This window comes from Dicentrarchus labrax, unplaced genomic scaffold (genome assembly GCF_905237075.1).
Source record: "Dicentrarchus labrax unplaced genomic scaffold, dlabrax2021, whole genome shotgun sequence".
Taxonomy (NCBI): Eukaryota; Metazoa; Chordata; class Actinopteri; family Moronidae; genus Dicentrarchus; species Dicentrarchus labrax.
In genome coordinates this window covers 48,100-71,452 of record NW_026136998.1, presented here as the reverse complement: position 1 = coordinate 71,452, position 23,353 = coordinate 48,100, and the positions used below count along the sequence as shown (strand labels likewise).

The window sequence follows — 23,353 nt, the reverse complement described above, 5'->3', positions numbered from 1 at the left end:
ACTATTGTTGTTACGTTTATATAAATGTTTATTTTCAGTTAAAATCGGGCTATCGCTAACGCTAATCGCAGTGCTAACCGGTAGCATGGGTTTAGCTGGCCTATATATATAAGTTATAGAGTTAGCACAGGCTGTTAAGCCTCATTTATGATGATTTACTTGCCTGTTTTATTAAGCTCATTTGCTTATGGGTTTTGAGTGAATCATATTGTAAATATGCTGTGTTTATTATACTTATGTTGATGTTGCACATATTTGACTGTAACATATTGTTTATTTTATACTGTATTGCAGTTTTACAAAAAAGAAAACAACCAGGATTTCAGTAAAGAAAACACTGAACTTGGAGTCCAGCCTACAGAGTCTTATTGTTGATGTTCGCTATCTGTATAACAATACAGTGACGTATCTGCCAGGACAGAATAATATACATACACATTAGCACCGTCCATTTCAACCAAACTGTGTGTAAAAACAACGTAATTACAAAATAGAAATATGATATTGATAAATTTGTAGTTGATTATGTTGCATTAATGCAACATAATCATGTTTCCATTAAAGGTTTGTGTAATACATTTTTTAGACCTGATGATGAAAACTAGTTAAAGCTTATGTCATTTTCCTCAGAGGATGCATTTCAAGGTCAACTTCCTGTTAATGAATGTATGACTGGTTAAAAAGTAAAACAGATAACATCACACCCTTTAATAAGGATCAAATTATGGTATACAATGAAAATGTCCCCCAAAATATTTCTGATCTAATAAATATAATTATAATTTTAGGCAAATATCACATACACAATTGTAAGTGGAAAGGGAGATCACCGTCATTGATGTGTTTTAAAAATGAGTTAAACAAATACTTTGATGCCTTGGGTTTACTGGCAGATGAATATGAAGGAATTGGTGGGCTGATAGAGGCTGCTGTGTGGTGCAGAGTGTCGGTGTGGAGGAGTCTCAATTAGACAGGATGCCTTGATTTGTAATCTTGCATTTATTTGTTTTGGGTTTTTGCCTTGCTGTATTTATTTATTTTTTTTGTTTGTTTTAATCTTATGAACCTTATCTTATCTATCTTTTTTATTATTATTTTTATTATAATTATTATTATTATTTGTAACAAAGCCTTGTCGATTTTATTTTTTGGTAATTGAGAGAGGATAAATATTTTGTTGTATAAATGCAATTTATGTTCCCTTTGAGAAAATGTGTAAGTATTTTTGAAAAGTTCACTTTACTATTCGTTTAAACGTTTCCTTTTTAGTGAATTTTATTCTGTAGTATTTTGGACTTCCGGTCAGGCAGACCACGGACGCCCTCCAGCCGCGGGTCCTTCAGCGCTGCTCTTACGTCATCACGCAGGCATCGCAGGGCCGTCAGTAGCAGTTAGCGGTTAGCGGTTAGCGGTGTGTTCTGACTAATAACAGGTTCGGTGTCGGTTCCGGTGAGTTCCGGTGAGTTCCGGTGAGTTCCGGGCAGGTAGCTGACGTAGACATGTACTACAGACTGAACGCAGTGACGCAGCGGCTCACCGGAGCTCCCGCCACCGTCTACAACCCGCAGGTGAGTCCCGAACAGCGCGTGACCTTGTTAGCACCGTTATGCTAATGCTAACAGCAGAAACAGTGTGGTGATCAGTTATCGATCCGTTTATCAATAAATCAGATAGAAGGGGTTCCAGTTTACTTGATCAAATCCCTCCTGTTTGTGTTATTGATGGTCAATGACGTCAGAGGATGATTACATTAAAATGATCAATCAATAAGTCACTGATATTGATCAGATGTTTTCTTTCACATATAAAACCATAAATAATCAATAGTATCTGTAACTTTATTTAAGTATGTTCATTGATTTTCTGTAGTCCATCAACTGATGATTGATGAGTCATTTATTGATCCATCGCCTGCTGACAGTAAACTGGACTGATGATTGATGAACTAATCAATAATTATATATATTGGTAATCAATAATCAAATCATTTAATCAGTTTGATTCTGTTTATCTGATTATTTTAACTGCAGTGACTACATGAATGATCTGAAATAACCAATCAATTAACAGAGAAATCCTCAGCAACTATTCTGATCATTAATTCATTAATCAGTCAATAAATAATGACAGATCTGGGACTGATCAATATTTTCTTATCTGAATTTGTTGGTTGTCACATAAACAGTATAGACTCCTTTTGAACTAATAATGATAATCAATGATTATATTCATTGATTGTTATTAAATAATCATTGTTGTGAAATGTGTAGATTGATAACTATTGTGTTTTCATATAATTTGTCTTTTAGCAAGGACACTGTAGGGAGTTGAACCCCTGTCTGTCCTCCTGTCTGTCCTCCTGTCTGTCCTCCTGTCTGTCCTCCTGTCTGTCTTCCTGTCTGTCCTCCTGTCTGTCCTCCTGTCCCTCCTGTCTGTCCTCCTGTCTGTCTTCCTGCCCTCCTGTCTGTCTCCTGTCTTCCTCCTTCTGTCCTCCTGTCTGTCCTCCTGTCTGTCCTCCTGTCTGTCCTCCTGTCTGTCCTCCTGTCTGTCCTCCTGTCTGTCCTCCTGTCTGTCTTCCTGTCTGTCCTCCTGTCTGTCTTCCTGTCTGTCCTCCTGTCTGTCCTACCGACTCTTCGTCACATTTCTGCCCAAAAAACAGCGTCTGTCACCGGTGAAAAACTCACGGAGCGTTTGTGATCAAAAATCACCGCCAGCCCTCCGGACAGAGACATCAGTTTACTTTCAGCTGGAGAACATTCTCTGTCTTGCGAGTGAGGGAGTCAGACAGCGTCCAGTTTACTGCTGGTGATTATGTAGAATTGTGTAATTTAGAGTGAAAAACGTAACTTTGTCAGTTTCCAGGATGTTTGGTGGGTCAGGATCTCAATCACTACACATTAGGGCTCTGCAGTGATTGGCTCTGGTGGCTGTCGTTGGTAATGCTAGCGGAATTAGATAAATAATTTATGAAATAATTTATCAACGGTATCTTTGTAGTCCAAACAAAGCCGACATTGCACACCCTTAAACAACACAGCAGCCATGTTGAAACTCTCAGGTCAGTCTGATCCTGATCTGCAGAGATATTTGAGCCACACACACACACACACACACACACACAGACAGACAGACAGACAGACAGACAGACAGAGATTCCTTGCTTTATAGATTATAGATTTAGAGATTATATATATGTGAATATAATGTCGATGTGTTTGTATGTGTGTGAATCTGATTCTGTCAGGTGGTTTTAATTGTAATCAAGGGGAACTGGTCCAGCTCTGCAGTCGTGGTTCAGACAGTTTCTGTGGACTCTCTGTGTGTTTATACCCCAGAGCAGGGGGTGGGCAATTAATTATTACAAGGGGCCACATGAGAAACCTGAACTGCTCAATATTCATTTCCTCCCATTGTAAAAAGCAGTAAACTATATATATTGATTAGCCGCTACTGGTAATCAGAAGAATAAGGATGTAAATATTTATATAAATATATGAAATTGTCGTGTAATAGGAAATAGGAAAATACTCCTATAGAAGTAATGAACAGTAAAAGCAATAATTACGCCAGTGTTTCATTTTATTTTTAACATGTTAATCTTCACAAATACTGAAAAGGTGTTTTGCAGTATGTTAAAGATAAGCAATTGGTCAACTTTATACAAAAATCAATAAGTGCTCTTAATGTTTGTCAGTTCATTTTACTTGTTCAGTGGGAAAAATCCAGTCTGTCCTGGGCTTGAACAAGTGCATTGAAATGTGGCTGAATGTCTGAGGTGGATATGTGAGGGACAGCTGAGAGGTCATCATCAGTGATGGAGGATCTGTATCTGGATTTGTTGAACTTCATCACTGAGAATCTTTTTTTGGGGCTTTTATTGCTTTTATGATAGTGACAGCTTAAGGGTTAGGGGTAGACAGGAAAGGGGGGCAGAGAGAGGGGATGACACGCAGTAAAGGGCCGCACTGTGGTACATGGGACGCCAGCTCTACCCACTGAGCTAACCGGGTGCCCCATCACTGAGAATGTCTGTTCACATACGTAGGTAGATCCAAAGAGGACTAGAATCTTCTGAGCATGCCTCCTGATATGTGGAAAGAAGAAACCATGTGCATTTCACTCTCAACTGTTTTAAAGTCTTGAAATCGCCGTGAAAACTCACCATGCAGTGCTTCTAATATGGCTGAGTACCTGTGGAGGTGATCAGCTGATGGTGTGGCTTCTTTCAGTGTTGGCAAGTGGGTGAGAATGTTGTCCTCTATTCGGCTTGGGAGAAGCTGCAACTTTCTCATGAAAGCTTCAGTGCACTGTACATTTCATGCACAAAAAGGCCCTTGCATTGCAGTTTGACATTTAGTTCATTCATTAGTGCAGTCACATCCACAGCAAAACCAAGGTCTGCCATCCAGTCTGCATCTGAAAGCTTGGGGATGTCATTTCCTTTCTTCACACAGAACTCATGAATCTCTTCTCTCAGGTTCCAGCTGATAGCTGTGTGGTAGCTTATGTGGTAGCTTATGTCACCATGTTCAGTCTCATTTTCCTCAAAGTGCAACAAACTGTCGGTGATTCAATGCTCTTGCCCTGATGAAGTGAATTATTAGGGATCGAGCACTGACAAGTGCAAGACCCTATTGTAACCCAAGGAATTATTATTATTTTTAGCCGCCTTCTAACGCATATTTGGCCCCCGCAACATGCTCAAAAAGTCATGAGAATTTGCACAAAATTCAAATGTAGCGAAAATACCGATATGACATTGTCCCCGTGCACGGGCACCACCAAACGGCTAAGCCACACCCCCTAGAATCAGCCCCCAAGACACGTAAGGCCCACATGTACGAAAATTGGTACGCATGTGTATCATGATAAAAGAAGCAGAAAAGTCTCAAGGACCCATACCTCAAACCCAACAGGAAGTTGGCCATTTTGGATTTTGTGGCCATTTTTGGCGATTTGCACACGTTGTATTTGAACGAACTCCTCCTAGGGAATTTATTGGACTGACTTCCGATTTGGACACAGCCATCTAAACACATTCAGTATTAAAAGTTGTGCTATTTACGTTATTCCGTCGAACAGCGTCCCATGGCATCCAATTTCAAACCTTCGCCATGAAAGAGGGATTCGTCATAACTTCTGCGTACATGATCCGACTGCAACGAAACTTCAGATGTTTGATAAGAGTCCCGCCCTGAACATGTCTATGTGATAATATTCAGTAATGGTGAGAGCGCCACCTAGTGGTGAAAGGAAATGTCATTTTTTTATACTTCCATGTTCTACTCCTAGTAGGATGATCAGATCAAGCTGAAATCTATTCAGAAAATGGAAAACATGTTCTTATGATATTTCTTGATTGTTGTGAGTTTTTGTTACAGGGCGTGTCTGTGGCGTGGCGTCACACTTTGATGTACCGCCAGAACACACAAAGTTGCTATAACTTGAGTGTACATTGTCCAATCGGCTCCAAACTTCAGATGTTTGATAAGAGTCCCGCCCTGAACATGCCTATGTGATAATATTCAGTAATAGTGAGAGCGCCACCTAGTGCTGAAAGGAAATATATTTTTTGTACTTTTATTTATATCTTCAAGCATATTGACCAGATCCAGCTGAAATTATGTGAGAAGTTCCTTAGGAGGATGAGGATCATATATTATGAATCTTAAGAATTTGCATGGAACCATGTTGCCATGGCGACGTGGCAAAAATCAAAAAAATTCACACTTTTGGGGGGACTAAACATGCCTGAAAACTCATGAAACTTTACACAGCATTTGGTGGTTCCGAACGCCGAGGTATTGTCTTGGTCCCGTGGATGGGCGTCGCAAAATGGCTTAGCCACGCCCCCCAGAGTCAGCCCCCAAGACACCCCCATGACTGACATGTATGAAAATTGGTACGCATGTGTATCATGATAAAAGAAGCAAAAAAGTCTCTTGGACCCATACCTCAAACCCAACAGGAAGTCGGCCATTTTGGATTTTTTTCGCGATTTGCACACGTATTTGAACAAACTCCTCCTAGGGAATTTATTGGACCGACTTCAGATTTGGACACAGCCATCTAAACACATTCAGTATTAAAAGTTGTGTTCTGCAGTTGTTTTCGTCAAACCTCCTGCCCGTGGCATCCAATTTTGATCCTTCGCCATAAAAAGAGGGATTCGTCATAACTTCTGCATACATGATCCGACTGCAACGAAACTTCACATGTCTGATAAGAGTCCCGCCCTGAACACATACTGATAGCGCCACCTAGTGGCAACAGGAAGTAAGTGCTGCGTGGCGATTTTGAGCTGATTTACGTGACATTTTCATGTTGTGGTCCGCCCTTGTTACGACGGCACGTGACGCGGTCGCAGCACACCCCGACGCGCGCCGGGTGCGAGATCCCGTCCAACGCTGCTTGCAGCTTTAATTTTAGTTACAACATCAACAACATGGTTCATTTTTGACACTCACACAACACTTCCTGATGTATCATACAAAGTCAAAATGTCCATTTGTGTCACTTTGTCCTGCATTCTCTTTAGTCCAACATCATTTACCTCCGGTAACAAATCACTCCCACTTGTTGTCCCTTTCATTGACTGCATGGCTGCCAGCTCCTCCGTGATTTTAAAGTCTGTAGTTATCCCACGTAAGAAGATGAGTAACTGGGCAGTGTCACGTACATCGCAGCTCTCATCCAAAGCCAGGAAAAATAGTCAAAGTTGACCGTTCTGTTCTTCAGCTGAAGCTCCAGATTTCCTGCGATGTTCTCAACCCTCCTTGTTACAGTACGTTGGGAGAGGGGCACGTTCAGCAAACACACACTTAATAATCTCTGTCACAAAACGGTTTACTTTTTCTAGCGATTTTGTGGGATATGACATAACTTGTCTTGGCAGCTGCATCTCTGGATGTGCAAAGTTTAAGAAGTCCTTGTTGACTTTGCAGCTGAGCTAGCAAAGCATCCGACTCCCTTGATCAGATAAGTTCTTGTATTCGTCCTGATGTTTGGTCTCGTAGTGGCGATTCAGATTGTAATACTTTAATACAGCTACCTGTGTACCACTAACTAACACACGGCTTTACCTTTGACTTCTGTAAATAAATATTTAGCAGTCCATGTCTTGTTGAAAACACAGCTTTCGGTATAAACTTTAATTTTTTGGGGCGTGAGCTAACATTTTGAGGGTTAGCTGGCCAGCATCATTTGTAGCTGTTTATCCGTGCAGGTGCGTCCTTACGAAAATGTATTAAAAGTGCTTCTGTTTAATTATTGGGCCCCTAACCCAACACTAACTAACCCTAACTTAGTGTTGTCACAATACCAAAATTAATGTTTCGATACCGATACCAAGTCAAGAATCGCGATTTCGATACTTTTTCAATACTTTTCTGTAGCAGAAGAAAATGGAAATATTTAAAATATGATGGTGATAAATTTGTCATAACAGAGGACCTAAATAGTTTGTGTGATAATAACAATAACTTGTGACTAACTTAGCATCTCTATATGCAGTGGTTATAGTGATAACTGCTAACATTTACTAAACCATAACATTACCATAATTAATAATAGGAAGTAATGAGTTAACCTAATGTTATTTAAGCTGTGATATATGGATTAATATAGGCTAATGTTTCCTGTACTTCAACATCTGATTTCTTTGATGGTTAACTTTATATTTGAGTCCATAATTTCTTACAAGGCGTTTCACAAATACACCTCCTTTGCGTAGGTCTGTGCTCTTTAAATGCTGTAATAACCTCATATAAATAAATCACTGACAAACATGCACATGCTCTGATTATAATCATATAGCCTATAGATCATTTTAGCTGATGTTTTGTATGCTTTATTTTAGCAGCTTGCAAATTATTAACGTTATCTGTGAAAGTTGCGTTTTCAGAGATGTTGAATTAGCCGTAGGCAGGCTATTGGTTAGCCATGAGGATAATGCCCATAGTCAGCCTACTATTTCTCTAGATAGCCTCGTCAAACTACGGTGGTGCAAAATAGTGACTTCTCACAAAATAAACCATAGCCTACTCATTTGACTTATTTAAGGGCATGAACGTGGTCGTGTTATCTTTCACATACTAACTGCTGGTCTTTAAACTCCTTGTACAACTCGGCGTGTTTGTCGGCCGAATGTTTCTCCAGGTTCGAGGTGTTGGCTCCCTTTGTTTACATTTGTTTGTAACGTTAGCACTGACGACAAACAGGTCTCGACTTATCGGTAGCTTTGCCCTCACTGTCAGCAAGGTAGGCAAAGTACTTCCATATTTCACTCTTCACGTCATCTTTTTCTACCAGTCACTTGTGCTCGCACATGCAGCCATCTTGTTATAGTGTTTGTCACATGACGTCCATAGGGAGGCACTGGAAGCATACGTTGCACACACCAACATGAAATACGTCTCTTACAAATCTGGAACGCGGTCATTCTTAAAAGTATCGATGCTAATGAATTTAGGAATCGTGATGTTTTTAATTTCTGAGAAATGGGGCACCGTGCAACACTACCCTAACTTACTAACTAACTAACTAACTAACTAACTAACCCAAATCTTTATTGGGGGGTTTAGACAGTCCAGAGTTGGGACCAGGAAGCAGAGCTGCTGTCTTACACACTTCTCGGCACTTTCTTTAGAACAGTCACCCACCCAAAACCCCATAGAGACTGTGTCTGTCCCCCGACCACCTAAATTATTTAAAGAAATAAAAACAAGAGGAGTTCAACATAAAAATCTAATAAAAATTAAAACTAACTCCTCAGTAGCACAAAATAAGAGAATGAAATGTGGGCTGTTAAATATCAGGTCTCTGTCCTCTGAAGCTGTTTTAGTGAATGAATTAATATCAGATTATGATATTGATTTACTTTGTCTTACTGAGACCTGGTTGTCCCACGAGGAGTATGTTAGCCTAAATGAATCCACCCCCCCCCAGTCATATTAATACTCACATTCCTCGAGGCACTGGCCGAGGAGGTGGAGTGGCAGCCATATATGAATCGAGCGTTTTAATGGACCCTAAACCTAAACTAAATTATAATTCATTTGAAAGCCTTGTTCTTAGTCTTTCTCACCCAAACTGGAAAACACTGCAGCCAGTTCTATTTGTTATAGTGTACCGTGCTCCTGGACCGTACTCTGATTTTATATCTGAATTCTCAGAGTTTTTATCAAGTTTAGTCCTTAAATCAGATAAGGTAATTATTGTAGGTGATTATAATATTCATGTGGATGTTAACAATGACAGCCTTAGTAACGCATTTATATCATTAATAGACTCAATTGGCTTCTGTCAGAGTGTAAATAAACCAACTCATTGTTTTAATCACACTCTTGACCTTGTTCTATCATATGGCATAGATATTGAACATTTAATAGTCTTCCCACATAATCCTTTCCTATCTGACCATTATTTAATAACTTTTGAATTCATACTATTAGATTATAAGCCATTAGGCAAAACTTCCTACAGCAGATGTCTATCTGACAGTGCTGTAGCTAAATTTAAGGAGGAGATTCCTTCAGTGTTTAATTCAATGCCATGTTTGAAATTAACAGTCCTATAATAACAGTGTTTCCTCTATGTTGATTTTGGAGCGGCGGCCCGCAAATTTCTGCCGCTCACATTGCCATTTAACAACAAGTAGAACTATTCAGAGGTTATTGGGGCTGTCCAGTTTAACTCCACATACTGTTGTGTTGATGGAGCTTATTGTCAAAACGTTCACTTTCTTTCAAGTCGACTATTAAATTAACAGCTCCACCAAAAACATCACCGCGGTGGGTCCGTTTTAATTGGACAACGTTCAACTTAGGGCTGGGCGATAAAACGATAACGATATCTATCGCGATAGACACATGATCAATATCAATAGGAAATACGTTCGATAGAATGTTAAATAATTTCACTTGAACTCTGTTAGAGAAAAATAGGAAGAAAAACCCCAAGCAAGAACCGCAAGTCATTCTGGGGGATGTAGGCAGAGGAAGGGCTTTAGCCTCTCTACCTATCAAGGCCCAGCTAAGCCAGGTTGGTGGCATCATCAACAACAACAACAACAACAACAACAAAAAAAAAAAGAACGGCGTGGAGTGAAAGGAGAATATTAGTGCGACAGCGCGAGAGGAAAGTGTAGCTAAAAAAGGAAAGGTCACTTCACCAGTTTGGCAATATTTTGGTTATTTTAAGTCAGACAAGAGTCCGACCGATGTAGTCTGCAAACTTTGCAAGGTCGTCTTCCCTGCCAAGTCTGGCAACACGACAAATTTATTTGATCACCTCAGCCGCTCTCATCCGCTGGAGTACAGCAGAAGAGAGCCACAGCCATCGACATCTGCCGGTACAAGTGGAACAACACACAAGTGGCAACAGACCACCATCGAGAGGTACACGGCAGTAGTGCCATACGACAAAACATCAAAGTGATATAAAGAAATAACGGATGCAGTGGCATGCAGTTAGCGAAGGACATGCTCCCGCTCAGCACAGTTGAGAAGTCTGGGTACAAGACTCTTATTAATTCGTTACATTCTACCAGGCCGAAAGCACTTCCAAGACGGCTATTCCTAGGCTTTACATGATGTGCAAGGAATCTGTGGAAAAGGAGATGTCAGCAAAGCACTTTGCAACAACCTCCAACATGTGGTCAAGCCGTTCATGCGAGCCATACCTCAGCTTGACAATTCATTTCATCGATGTTGAGTTGTTTTTCAGTTACTTTTATAATTTTATGCTGGTTTGATACAGACATATTACTATTTGTTACATGTCAGAGATGTTAGTTCTACCTCAGGTGTACACTGATTTTTTATTTACAAAATACTTTGCACATTTTGTTGGATTAAGCATTTATTTAATGTCTAATGTCTTTATTTAATACTTTAATTTGCACATTGACCAGTATGTTTATTTAATTGACTGTTTTTCATGGTTGTGTTGACCTCTTTAAAAGGTGAAAGGTTATGTTTAAAATAAAAGTATTTAAATTCAGCCTTTTTTTCTCCTGGTCCTCATTTAGAATAGGTTAAAAAAATAGAATCAATAATTATCGATATCGACTGATATGAAACACTTGTATCGTAATACATTTTTCAGCCATATCGCCCAGCCCTAGTTCAACTTGTCAGTTCTCAGCTCAACGTCCTGATATCAAACATCTGGAAACATTAAAACAGTAAATATATTTGTTTGTGTCGCAGCAAAGTGTCACTTCTGTTTCATACGTAAAACGTTTAACGGGGGGCGGGGTTCGGACGGGCCTGCCCCCACTGCTAAAAAAAAATCCTAGAGGAAACACTGAATAACTTTGGTCCCTCCGAAAATGATAATCTTGTTGATAGTGCTGCAGGCTCACTACGAAGAACATTGGATTCTATCGCTCCTATAAAACGAAATTATTGATTTTCATTTATGATAAAAATTACAGACCTCTACATGCTTGGTAAGTGGGAAAACCTGCAAAATCGGCAAATACTTGTTCTCCCCACTGTATAGTTACTCTAGATGCCATTACCTTGGCCTCTAGCACCACTGTCAGGAATCTTGGAGTTATCTTTGATCAGGATTTGTCATTTAATCCCCACATAAAGCAGACCTCTAGGACTGCCTTCTTTCATTTACGTAATATTACAAAAATTAGACACATCCTATCACAGACAGATGCAGAAAAACTAATCCATGCATTGTTACTTCAAGGCTGGATTACTGCAACTCTTTATTATCAGGTTGCCCCAATAAGTCCATTAAAACGCTCCAATTAATTCAGAACGCTGCAGCACGAGTACTGACAGGAACTAGAACAAGAGATCACATCTCTCCTGTACTAGCTTCTCTGCATTGGCTCCCTGTAAAATGTAGAATAGAATTTAAAATCCTCCTCCTCACCTATAAAGCTCTTCATGGTCAGGCCCCTTCATATCTTAAAGAGCTCATAGTACCCTATTACCCCACTAGAACACTACGTTCTCTGAATGCTGGGCTACTTGTGGTTCCTATAGTCTCTAAAAGTAGAACAGGAGCCAGAGCCTTCAGGTAAGCTCCTCTCCTGTGGAACCAGCTTCCAGTTTTGGTTCGGGAGGCAGACACCCTCACCACATTTTTTTTTATTTGAAAAGTGTTCTGAGATAACTTCTGTTATGAATTGGCACTATACAAATAAAATTGAATTGAATTAATAATAACAAGATACTGGCATTGACGTAGTATGTTTACCATCGTCACTTCCAGGTTTCCTCGTGCACTCACTGATTCGCTTGTCAAGGGCTAGCACTCCACCAATCAGATTGGTCATTGAGTCCGACGACGTCCGACAGCCGATAATCGAGTTGGTGTGTCCGGGCCTTAACCCTCTCTCTGTCTCTCTCTCTCTGTCTCTCTCTCTCTGTCTGTCTCTCTGTCTGTCTGTCCCCCAGGGTCTGCGTCCTGGTGTCCCATCTGTCCGTCCTCCCCCCGTCTTTGTGTCTCCGACCAAGCTGGCATCAGAAGCAGGAAGTCAGGTGGAGTACCTGGGAGCTAATCGAGTGCCCGACCTGCAGAAAGTCTTCCAGGTAACTCAGGACTCAGGTGTAAAGGTCTTTTCAGACGGAGTCAGGTGTCACTGCGCTCCGTGTGTGAACTGACGGGCAGACAAATGCTCCACCGGTAAACACCAGGTGCTCAATGCATGGTAACCACGTAAACAGCTTCTGTTTATCACTGACAGTCCTCTTTGATGCTAGCATAAGCTAGCTGTATTAGCATATCGGGCTGTGGAGGATAATTAGCCGATTGGTCATTTTATTAGCTTAATTAAATATTTTATATATAATTCTTCCTGCTACAGAACAAACAGCTGTATAGACAGAATGAGGACCAGGACTCTATAGTCACTGACACATCCAGTCTGTCAGGGGTCTTGAGCGGAATAGGTTCCAGGGGGTCTATGAGCAGATTATAGTGGTCTTTGAATAGGTTCCAGGGGTCTCTGAGCAGATGATAGTGGTCTTTGAAGAGGTTCCAGGGGTCTTTGAGGAGGTTTAGGGGTTTTTGAGGGTGTGATAGTGGTCTTGAATAGGCCAGGGGTCTTTGAGAGAGATAGTGGTCTTGAGGAGGTTCAGGGGTGTTAGTGATAGGGTCAGGGTCCAGAGTGCACAAAAATTTTAAGAGGCGTCTTTGAATAGGTTCCAGTCCTGGTGGTCCTACCCGGGAAAAAATATATAAAAATTTTAATTAATTATTTCTTCTCTTTTTTCTCCTGGACCCAACCCACACACCCAGATGGGGGTGTTTTTTTTTTTTAAAAAAACCTGGTGTGGGTGTTGTTCTCCTGGTTGGGGGTTTTAAAAATTTGGGGGGCCCCCGGGGGGGGGGTAGCGAACAAACGAAAACGGAAAAATAAAATAAATGCAACAAAACAACGGTAAATGAAGAGAGGCAGAAATATTGAAAGTTTTTTCATTAAGAAAACCAAGCCTACAACCAGCCCTACTACTATAATCCCATCCATCCCCACTACTGAGAGTCCATCCCGTCAAGACACGGAGCCCTCGGTCCCTGGTGAGATGCCAAGCCCCGGTCCTTCGGCGACAGCATCAGACTCGGAACCAGAGGAGGAGACAACTTAGTCTGGGATAGAGCCCGGCTCTGAGACCCAAATTAAAAAGGTCAAAATATATTCCTTCATACAGGACTGGCTGAAACAATTTCCCTGGCTGAGGTACAACAAAGGACGTAACGCAATGCACTGCGTGTACTGTCAGGAGTGTGGTCAGAATATGGATGGAAATAGAGCATTCGTGAGTGGGTCAGCAACGTTTTGTATTGAAACTTTAAAAAAACACAACATGTCAAAAAAACACACAATATGCCGTGACAAGTGTGTGTAGAGAAATTGGCCCCTCTCCCAGCTGCATTTCAGCGGCAGGTAGTAGTAATCATTATTATTATCATTAATAATTATTTTACTAGAAATGTTTGAGTTTGAAATGTTCAATTTCAGCTCAGTGAAGCAATTTAAGCACTTTATTTTTCTTTTTATATATAATTGTGCTTCAAATAAAGACAAGCATTTCTTTATACCTTATTCTTGTTTAAAAATCATTCACATTATATGAAAGTTATGGAGAGCGATAAAAAGGTGACCTTATGGCGTTAAAGGCAACGCAATGAAAAATTTGGGTGCACCTAAATTTTGTGCTGGTGCACCTAAAAAAAAAAGTTAAGCACACCAGTGCAACCAATGCAAAAAGTTAGTCTGGAGCCCTGTAGGGGTCTGAGTGAGTGAGGGTTAGGACTGTGTGATGATGTAATAAGCCACGCCCCCTCACAGGTAACCTGTCTCTCTCCCTGTCAGAGGTCAGACGGGGTCCCGGTCCACCTTAAGAGGGGCCTGATAGACAAGCTGCTGTACCGGACCACCATGGGTCTGACGGTGGGGGGGGCACTCTACTGCCTCGTGGCGCTCTACATCGCCGCCCAGCCCAGGAACAAGTGAAACTGCTGTGCTCTGATTGGACGAGAGTTTTCTGACAGATGGACAACGAGGCGTTCAGGGACAGTTCGTCACCAGAGATCTGCAGAAAACAAACACTTTGTATAGAAAATATTATTTAGTGGAAAATAAAGTTTATTTTGTTGTAAATGAATTACTTCAGTCTCTGTTCCAGACTCCATTCACAGTGTTTTTACAGACTGGTCTGAGATCAGAGTAAATGTCTCACTAATAATAATGATTAATAATAATATGAAGCTCAGAGACATCAGCTGCTGGCGGATCAGTTGTTTGTTCCTCTGATGGGACCTGATCCTGTTTTTATGAGTCCTGATCCTCTTCTTATACATTGGTCTCATCAGTCTCATATTGTTGGATTTAGTGGGATTATTGAGGATTATCTGTTTTCTCTGTGCTTATATAACACCATCAACAGACCGCAGGTCAGCTGCATCTGAAAAAAATAATTTTGACGCCTGTAGACTCCTCCTCTACCCCTGTAAATCAGATTTTTTTTTTAAATTAACTTTTTTATTGATTCCATTCAGTATTGTTCCATTAGCATTTAACATATCACACGTTTTCCATGTATACAGAGCATACAAATACTTCACACCAGGGATCAAAAGCATGAATAGACAAAGATTCACAATTTAACACCAAATTAATTCATTTTTCACTTTAATCCACATTTTCATTCCCCTCTAGTAAAGATCTTTCTCACCTGGTGAAGGATAATGCCGAACACAATCTTAGGAACATTGAACATTTAAAATTTGTAGCAAGAACCAAGCAGATCCATAAGATACATTGTTTTTACCAAATAAAGTCTGTTCTCAATGGTGTTACAAACTCAACCCAGTTATTCCAGAAATTCTTAAATTTATCTGATTCTAGTCTAACTGAGAAATGCAGCTATTCCATCATGTAAATGTTCTACATTACTTCGCGATCCTCCATTTAAGGTACCTCCGTTTCCAGCCACTTCCTGGTGATGGCTTTTTTACCTGCCACTAACATTATTCTGAATTATTATTCCACGTGGTGGAACGTGCTGATGTGCAACGGTAAGCGGACTGAGTCATTTCCAGTTTACTTCCTGCTCCTGTGTACAGTGTTTGCTGCTGTAGCTCTGTCCAGTGAACGCTAAAAACGAATTAGTTTTATTCGTTACAGCAATTATTTACCGCTTAACATTTAAACGTAGACTAGTTCTACCTAAGCCCTCGGAGCTACTTCCTTCTATTAGCGAGGATGGCTTCTCCCTCTTCCTCTACTGTTTGTCTTGCTCAGTGTGTCAGATGTTTAGTTATTCCTCTGCCTCCTTTAGTGATAATGGTACCTGTATTAGATGTAATTTATTTACTGCGCTGGACGCGAGGCTCAGTGAACTAGAGGCACGGTGCCGTGCAGAGTTATCATTTGGCCACAATAGTTAGCCAGCCCCCAGTAGTCAGTGCAGGCCAACCCAGTGTAGCTTCTGTTAGCCGTCCCCCGGTAGTTCCCAAGCAGCCGGGAAAGCATAGCCGCAAACCGCAGAAGCCCACAGTTCACCACCAGTGGGTTCATGTTTCCAATACATTTTCCCGCTGAGGAAACAACTCTGATTATTGGCAGCTCCATAGTCAGAAACGTGAAGTTAGCGAAGCCAGCGACCACGGTTAAATGTATCCCTGGGGCCAGAGCGGGCGACATTGAATCCTATTTAAAACTGCTGGCTAAAGAGAAACGTAAATATAGTCAGATTGTTATTCATGTCGGCGGTAATGACACCTGATTACACCAACCAGAGGTCACTAAAATTAATGTAGAGTCGGTGTGTAATTATGTTAAAACAATGTCGGACTCCGTAGTTTTCTCTGGACCCCTGCCCAATTTGACCAGTGATGACATGTATAGCCGCATGTCGTCATTCCACCGCTGGCTGTCGCGGTGGTGTCCAGAAAACGATGTGGGCTTCATTGATAACTGGAAGCCTTTTTGGGGAAAACCTGGTCTGATTAGGAGAGACGGCATCCATCCCACTTTGGATGGAGCGGCTCTCTTATCTAGAAATATGGCGAAGTTTATTTCTAAAACCTGACAGTCCAGAGTTGGGACCAGGAAGCAGAGCTGCTGTCTTACACACTTCTCTGCTTTTCCATTAGTACAGTCACCCACCCAAAACCCCATAGAGACTGTGTCCGTCCCCCGACCACCTAAATTACTTAAAGAAATACAAACAAGAGGAATTAAACCTAAAAACCTAATAAAAATTCAAAGTAACTCCTCAGTAGCACAAAATAAGAGAATGAAATGTGGACTGTTAAATATCAGGTCTCTGTCCTCTAAAGCTGTTTTAGTGAATTAATTAATATCAGATTATGATATTGATTTACTTTGTCTTACTGAGACCATGAGCAAGACCTTGGCGACAGGGGCAAGGAACAACTACCATTTAAGAGGCAGAAACCTAGGACAGACCCTTCGGCTCTAGGTGGATGGTCGTCTGCCTCGACCAGTTGGGGTGAGAGAGAGAGACAGACAGACAGACAGACAGACAGAGGTGCACAGCAACAACAGTAGCAACAACTACATTAATAGTGGTGACTGATGATGATGAACATGAAGAAGATGACGGCGACAACAACAACGATGGGGGACAATGAGCAGTGACCACAGCAACAACAGTAACCGCAGTAATAATAATAACAATAATATCAGTGATATTAGCAATGGCAGTCAAGCAGGACCATGGCAAGAGGCTCCACCAGGATCCATGAGAACCTGTGAGACGAGAAAGCACAAGATGGAAGTTCCACTTTCAAAGTTTTCTCCATGCATTTCTTTAATTAAGCCCACTCTTGACCCAGGGGTTTTAGCCAACTGTAGACCAATCTCTAACCTCCTCTTCCTCTCTAAGATTCTGGAGAAAGTAGTCGCCAAAGAGTTGTGTGACTTTCTACATAACAATAGTTTATTTGAGGATTTTCAGTCAGGATTTAGAGTTCATCATAGCACAGAGACAGCTCTGGTTAAAGTTAATAATGACCTTCTGATTGCTTCTGACAATGGACTTCTCTCTGTACTTGTATTATTAGATCTTAGTGCTGCATTTGACACCATTGACCATGATATTCTTTTACAGAGACTTGAGCATCAAATTGGCATTAAAGGAACCGCACTAAGCTGGTTTAAGTCATATTTATCAGATCGCTCGCAGTTTGTACATGTTAACGATGAATCTTCAGTAAATACTACAGTTAGTCATGGAGTTCCACAAGGTTCTGTACTTGGACCAATACTATTTACTTTATATATGCTCCCTTTAGGCAACATTATTAGGAATCACTCCATTAACTTTCACTGTTATGCAGATGATACGCAGTTATATCTATCGATCAAGCCCGATGAAATTAATCAAATATCTAAATTACAAACATGTCTTAAGGACATAAAATCCTGGATGAGCAGCAATTTTCTGATGTTAAACTCAGAAACTCAACTCAACCTTAGAGACTCACTGTCTAAAGATATAGTTACTCTAGATGGCATTAACTTGGCCTCTAGCACCACTGTCAGGAATCTTGCTTTGATCAGGATTTGTCATTTGTTGTCAATGTTCCTCCAACCATATTCTCTCCATGAGAGGGAGCATGTTGTCTTCCATTGTTAATTGAACTCTTCCCATTCCTGCTTTGACAACATCCTTCCCACCTCCTTCTCCCACTTTTCTTTTATATATACTGTATTATGACCTTTTAAATTTTCCACTTTATATAATTTTGAGATTAATTTCTTGCCCAAATCTGATTCATATGCTAAAATAAATAATTTAATAATTATTCTAAGACTTTTTTATAGTTTGCTCCATATAATGCCTCATCTGTAAATATCTGTATAAATCCTGATTTTTAAAACCAAATTGATTCTTTAGAGCTTGAAAACGTTTAATTTTATTCTTCTTAAAGAGCTCCCAGAATATTGTTGGTCACCCACCCCATCTACTGAAGCTCCCGTCCATTGTATTAGGTGTAAAGTCTGAGACATGTGCAATTCACCACAGTAACCTACTCTGCTCTGTAAGGCTATTCTTTGATATGATCTCAAACCAAATGCTAAGGGATAAACCCAGCCATGGATTTAGCTCCTCATTAAGATGTTTTCTCAGTTTTTTATCATTTATTATAGCCTGTATTGGAATAGTGGTTGATGTGTGGCCTTCAGTGTCTTTCCATCTCGGGTGGCTGTAGCTCTTAATCCCCTTAATCGGAAGGTTGTGGGTTCGATCCCTGGCTCCTGGTGCTACATGTCGATCGGAAGGTTGTGGGTTCGATCCCTGGCTCCTGGTGCTACATGTCGAAGTATCCTTGAGCAAGATAACCCCAAATTGCTCCCGATGCCGTGCATCGGTGTGTGAATGTGTATGAATGTTAGTTTCTGATCGATGAATGGCACGTAATGTAAAAGCGCTTTGAGTGGTCGGAAGACTAGAAAGGCGCTATACAAGTACAGGTCCATTTACCATTTACCATCTCGCCCGGTAGGCAGGATTACACAAGTTCCACATAGTTGTTCCGTTCATCGGATTCAATTCAAATGTATAGCGAATATTCATAATACAGTAATAACACAATAATAATACAGTAATGTCCTCATAACACAGTCATAAAACAGTAATGTTTTCATAAGTAATAATACAGTAATAACATAGCAATAATACAGTAATAACGCAGTAATAATACAGTAATGTCCTCATAATACAGTAACAACACAGTCATAATAATTATTTTATTATTATTTTAATGCATGTTACTAACTCCACTTCTTCCCCGGAGTTCTTGTGCTTTCTCGTCTCGCAGGTTCTCATGGATCCTGGTGGAGCCTCCTGCCATGGTCCTGCTTGACTGCCATTGCCAATACTGTTGTTGCTGTGCACCTGTCTGTCTGTCTGTCTCTCTCTCTCTCTCTCTCTCTCTCTCTCTCTCTCTCTCTCTCACCCCAACTGGTCGAGACAGACGACCACCCACCTAGAGCCGGAGGATCTGTCCTAGGTTTCTGCCTTTTAACAGGCAGTTTTTCCTTGCCCTTGTCGCCAAGTGCTTGCTCATGGTGGTACTGTTGGGTCTCTGTAATTAATGTTAAAGAGTTCGGTCTAGACCTGCTCTATTTGAAAAGTGTCCTGAGATAACTTCTGTTATGAATTGGCGCTATACAAATAAAATTGAATTGAATTGAATTGAATTGAATAATACAGTAATAATAAGTAATGTCCGCATAATACAGCAATAATACAGTAATAACACTAATAATACAGTAATGTCCTCATAATACAGTAATAATACAGCGGTGTCTCATAATACAGTAATGTCCTCGTGTCACATCACTGGCCCTGTTGCCATGGAGATGTTGACAGGGAGCTGGAGGCGAGATGTCACGGTAACAGATCACACTCACACACAGCTCATTTGTTGAACTGTTTCTGTTATTTTGTCCATGTGGATCAATGAGTTTGGAAGGTGTATCGATCTCACTCACAGGTCAAAGGTCAGGAAGTGAACATAGACTATATATAGTAAACATCCTGTTTATTTTTACTGCATTTGAACACAGAGTCTGACCCATAATCCCGTCTGTTCCATCACCATGGTAACAGAGAATGTCAGGTCACCGTTTCCCAGGTAACAGCAGGATTCAGACCTGAAGGCTGTCCACATACTTTAGCCATATATTGTATAAACGATGATAATCAATCAATATTAATTTATTGGTTACCATGACAACCTCAGCAGTCACACAGGAAGTTAATTAGGACAGAGTGTCCTCGTTAAGAGCAGCAGCATGTCATTAATGAGCAGCTTGCTGTCGTCACGGTAACTACAGAGAGTTAATAATCAGCTAATTAACATAACTAATGACCAGTAATCAATATTTCACTGAGAGGGAGAAGGAGGGAGGGAGGAAGGAAGGGAGAGACAGAGAGAGACAGACAGACAGACAGAGACAGACAAAGAGAGACAGAGCGACAGACAGAGAGAGAGGGACAGAGAGAGATTATGAATGAGCAGAATATCTCTCTACTGTCAGAGATAGAAAGCAGAGACAGATCCTAACCAAGTACAGGCTCAGTGACCACAAACTGCCAATCCAAACAGGAAGACACAAAACATCATGGCAACCAAAAGAAAACAGAAAATGTGGTCACTGTTGGACAGGTGAGGTTGAGACAGAGATGCACTTTCTCCTACAATGTACAACATTAAATAATACTAGAAACATTTATTTGAACAAGTTCAGCTCTTTGGTTCCAGATTTCAAAGAGCTGAACGACCACTCCAAATTAAAAATACTCCTGGAGAAGGAGAGCAGGCACACCTTGCTGCCCAGTATGTATTAATATGCCACAACCTGAGGGACACACACACACACACACACACACACACACTGTATATAACTAATATAATGTTCATATAATAATAATAATGTATATATCTTTGATTTATTGTATTGTATTTGAATACTTTGCTTTGGCAATATTGTTTTTTAAAAAACTTTCATGCCAATAAAGCTCATTTTGAATTTGTATTTGAATTGAGAGAGACGGATAGATTATTTATTATTTATTTTATTAATTAATTTTTTTAATATATTTTATTGAATTTTATTTATTTATTCATTTTTTTAACACACACGCTTACTATTTTATTTATTGATTTTAATTTTTAATATATTATTTTAATTTTCTTTTTTTTAAAGTTATTTTTTTGGCTTTTTGCCTTTATTTGATAGATACAGCTGAAGACAGACAGGAAAGGGCGGCAGAAGGGGCGATGACATGCAGCAATGGGCCGCAGGTCGGATTTGAGGCCTGGGCCGCTGCAGCAAGGACTCAGCCTCGGTATATGGGTCGCCAGCTTCGCCCACTGAACTAAGCGGGCGCCCCCATTTTCATTTTCATTTTCTAACTTTTTTTCTTCTTCTTTATAATTATTGTTATATTGACAACAGACTGCTTGTTTTAACTGTAGTTACTTTACTATTGTTTTAATGACATTTTTAGTTAACACAAACTGATTGATTGATTCATTGATTCATTGTAATTAATTACTTATTGACTGAGATTGATTGATTGTGACTGTGATTGTGATTGAGTCAATCATAGTTACAGTATTACCAACAGTATAGATTATAATTAATTTATTGTAAATATTGTTTTCCTTTATTGTTATTATTATTATTTTTAATTCCAAACGCTTTCTTTGGCAATATGTACAGTGTAATGTCATGCCAATGAAGCCATTTGAATTGAGAGACAGACAGACAAAGAGAGAGAGAGAGAGAGAGACAGACAGAGAGAGAGACATAGAGACAGAGAGACAGGGAGAGAGAGAGAGAGACAGACAGAAAGTGAGAGACAGAGAGAGAGTTAGAGTAATCAATAAGGCAGAGATGGGGACTCGAGTTTGCGACTCGGACTCGAATCACACTTAAGTCGCACACACAGAGACTTCAGACTTGACTTGGACTCGTGTTTTGGGATTCGTGAACAATCATTATGTTTTCATTTTTGGCGTATTAATACTGAGGAAACTCTGAGACGTCTGACGAGTTTAGTGTGATTCCTTCCTTTTTTTCATGGTAACCATATTACACATTGGGTGCGCGCCTCGCGGCCTCACGCACTAGTACTTCGGATGACGACTATGGCGACCGGCGGCACACGTGCAGCTGCTGCTGTACCATTTGTGATTACATTTGGTTATAAAAACTTCAAACAGGATGGCACCAACAAAAGGAGCGCTGACTGCAAAGTCTGCTGTACCCGAATCAAGGATGCTGGATCCACCACATCAAATTTTATCAGGCACCTGAAAACTCACCCGGAGAGGTCAGTCACATTAGCGCATATGGACGGTTAGCTCAGCATCAGCTATGTAACGTTCACTGAGCTTGCTACTAGCTTTGTAACTGAATATTTGAATAGATGAGTGAATGTTAGTTTGCTTGTTGCACTTGTTTGCATTGAGTGGCGTTGACATGACGTAAAAAAAAAAAAAAAGCTAGGGTAACGTTAATCATCTACATTGCCACCATCTACTGGCTAACGTTAACCATAGAAAAATACAGAGTTATACTGTCGGCTTACAGGCAGGTTACAGGTTCATTATTGACCACGAAACGTTAATGTTACAGGTTTACCAGGTTACCATTCCACTGACTTTGAGTGAGAGGATAGAGGAATGTGTCATTAGAGACCCAGTGTAATAAACAGTACGGTTGCAGAGTGCAAACCTTTAACTTCTTTGTCCACTGGCAAAATGGCTAGACTAGTGAATGTTGAAATGTTACCAGCCACTCAATAGATTACCATTGTTATTTTGGCTGGTGAGTGCAGCATACAGTACCAGCCACTTGCATGATTTACCAGCATATGAATGGTGTGAATTTTGTGTCCAGCAGATGTTGCTAACTATAACTGAGATTGGATGATTAGTTATTATTGCATGACTAATAATGTTAGAAGGTGTTAATTGTTGAGAAGATTACAAGAGTACTTTATTTGTCACATACAGAAGTCCCAGAGTAACATGCAGTGAAATGTCTCCTGGTTACTCCTAAATTGGCCTTATAAATAGAATAAATAAGATAAATATGAATAAAATCAAACTAATATGATGTAAATAATGTAATTAAATATAATAGAGAGACTTTTATTTTTTAGAGACTTGAGACTTGACTTGGACTTGACATCTCTGCAATAAGGTTACTATAGGAATACTGGGATGGGTAATCAATAAGGTTATTACCGTAATTAACTGTATCTGGGAGTAATAACAGGAAGCAACCAGCAGGGGCGGTAATGTACATTAAATCTGGTTTAACAGCCGCCATTAA

At 40.2% G+C, this 23,353-nt stretch overlaps 1 protein-coding gene across 1 annotated transcript; it reads left to right on the top strand.

Annotated features, from left to right (window-relative positions):
- The first annotated feature begins 1,351 nt into the window (after positions 1–1,351).
- LOC127361245 (cytochrome c oxidase subunit 7A-related protein, mitochondrial) lies at positions 1,352–14,633 on the top strand. Its single transcript, XM_051395743.1, has 3 exons — positions 1,352–1,568; positions 12,423–12,557; positions 14,342–14,633. Exons 1-3 carry the CDS (start codon positions 1,500–1,502, stop codon positions 14,480–14,482), a joined length of 345 nt encoding a protein of 114 aa, XP_051251703.1. The 5' UTR covers positions 1,352–1,499; the 3' UTR covers positions 14,483–14,633.
- The last annotated feature ends 8,720 nt before the right edge of the window (positions 14,634–23,353 follow it).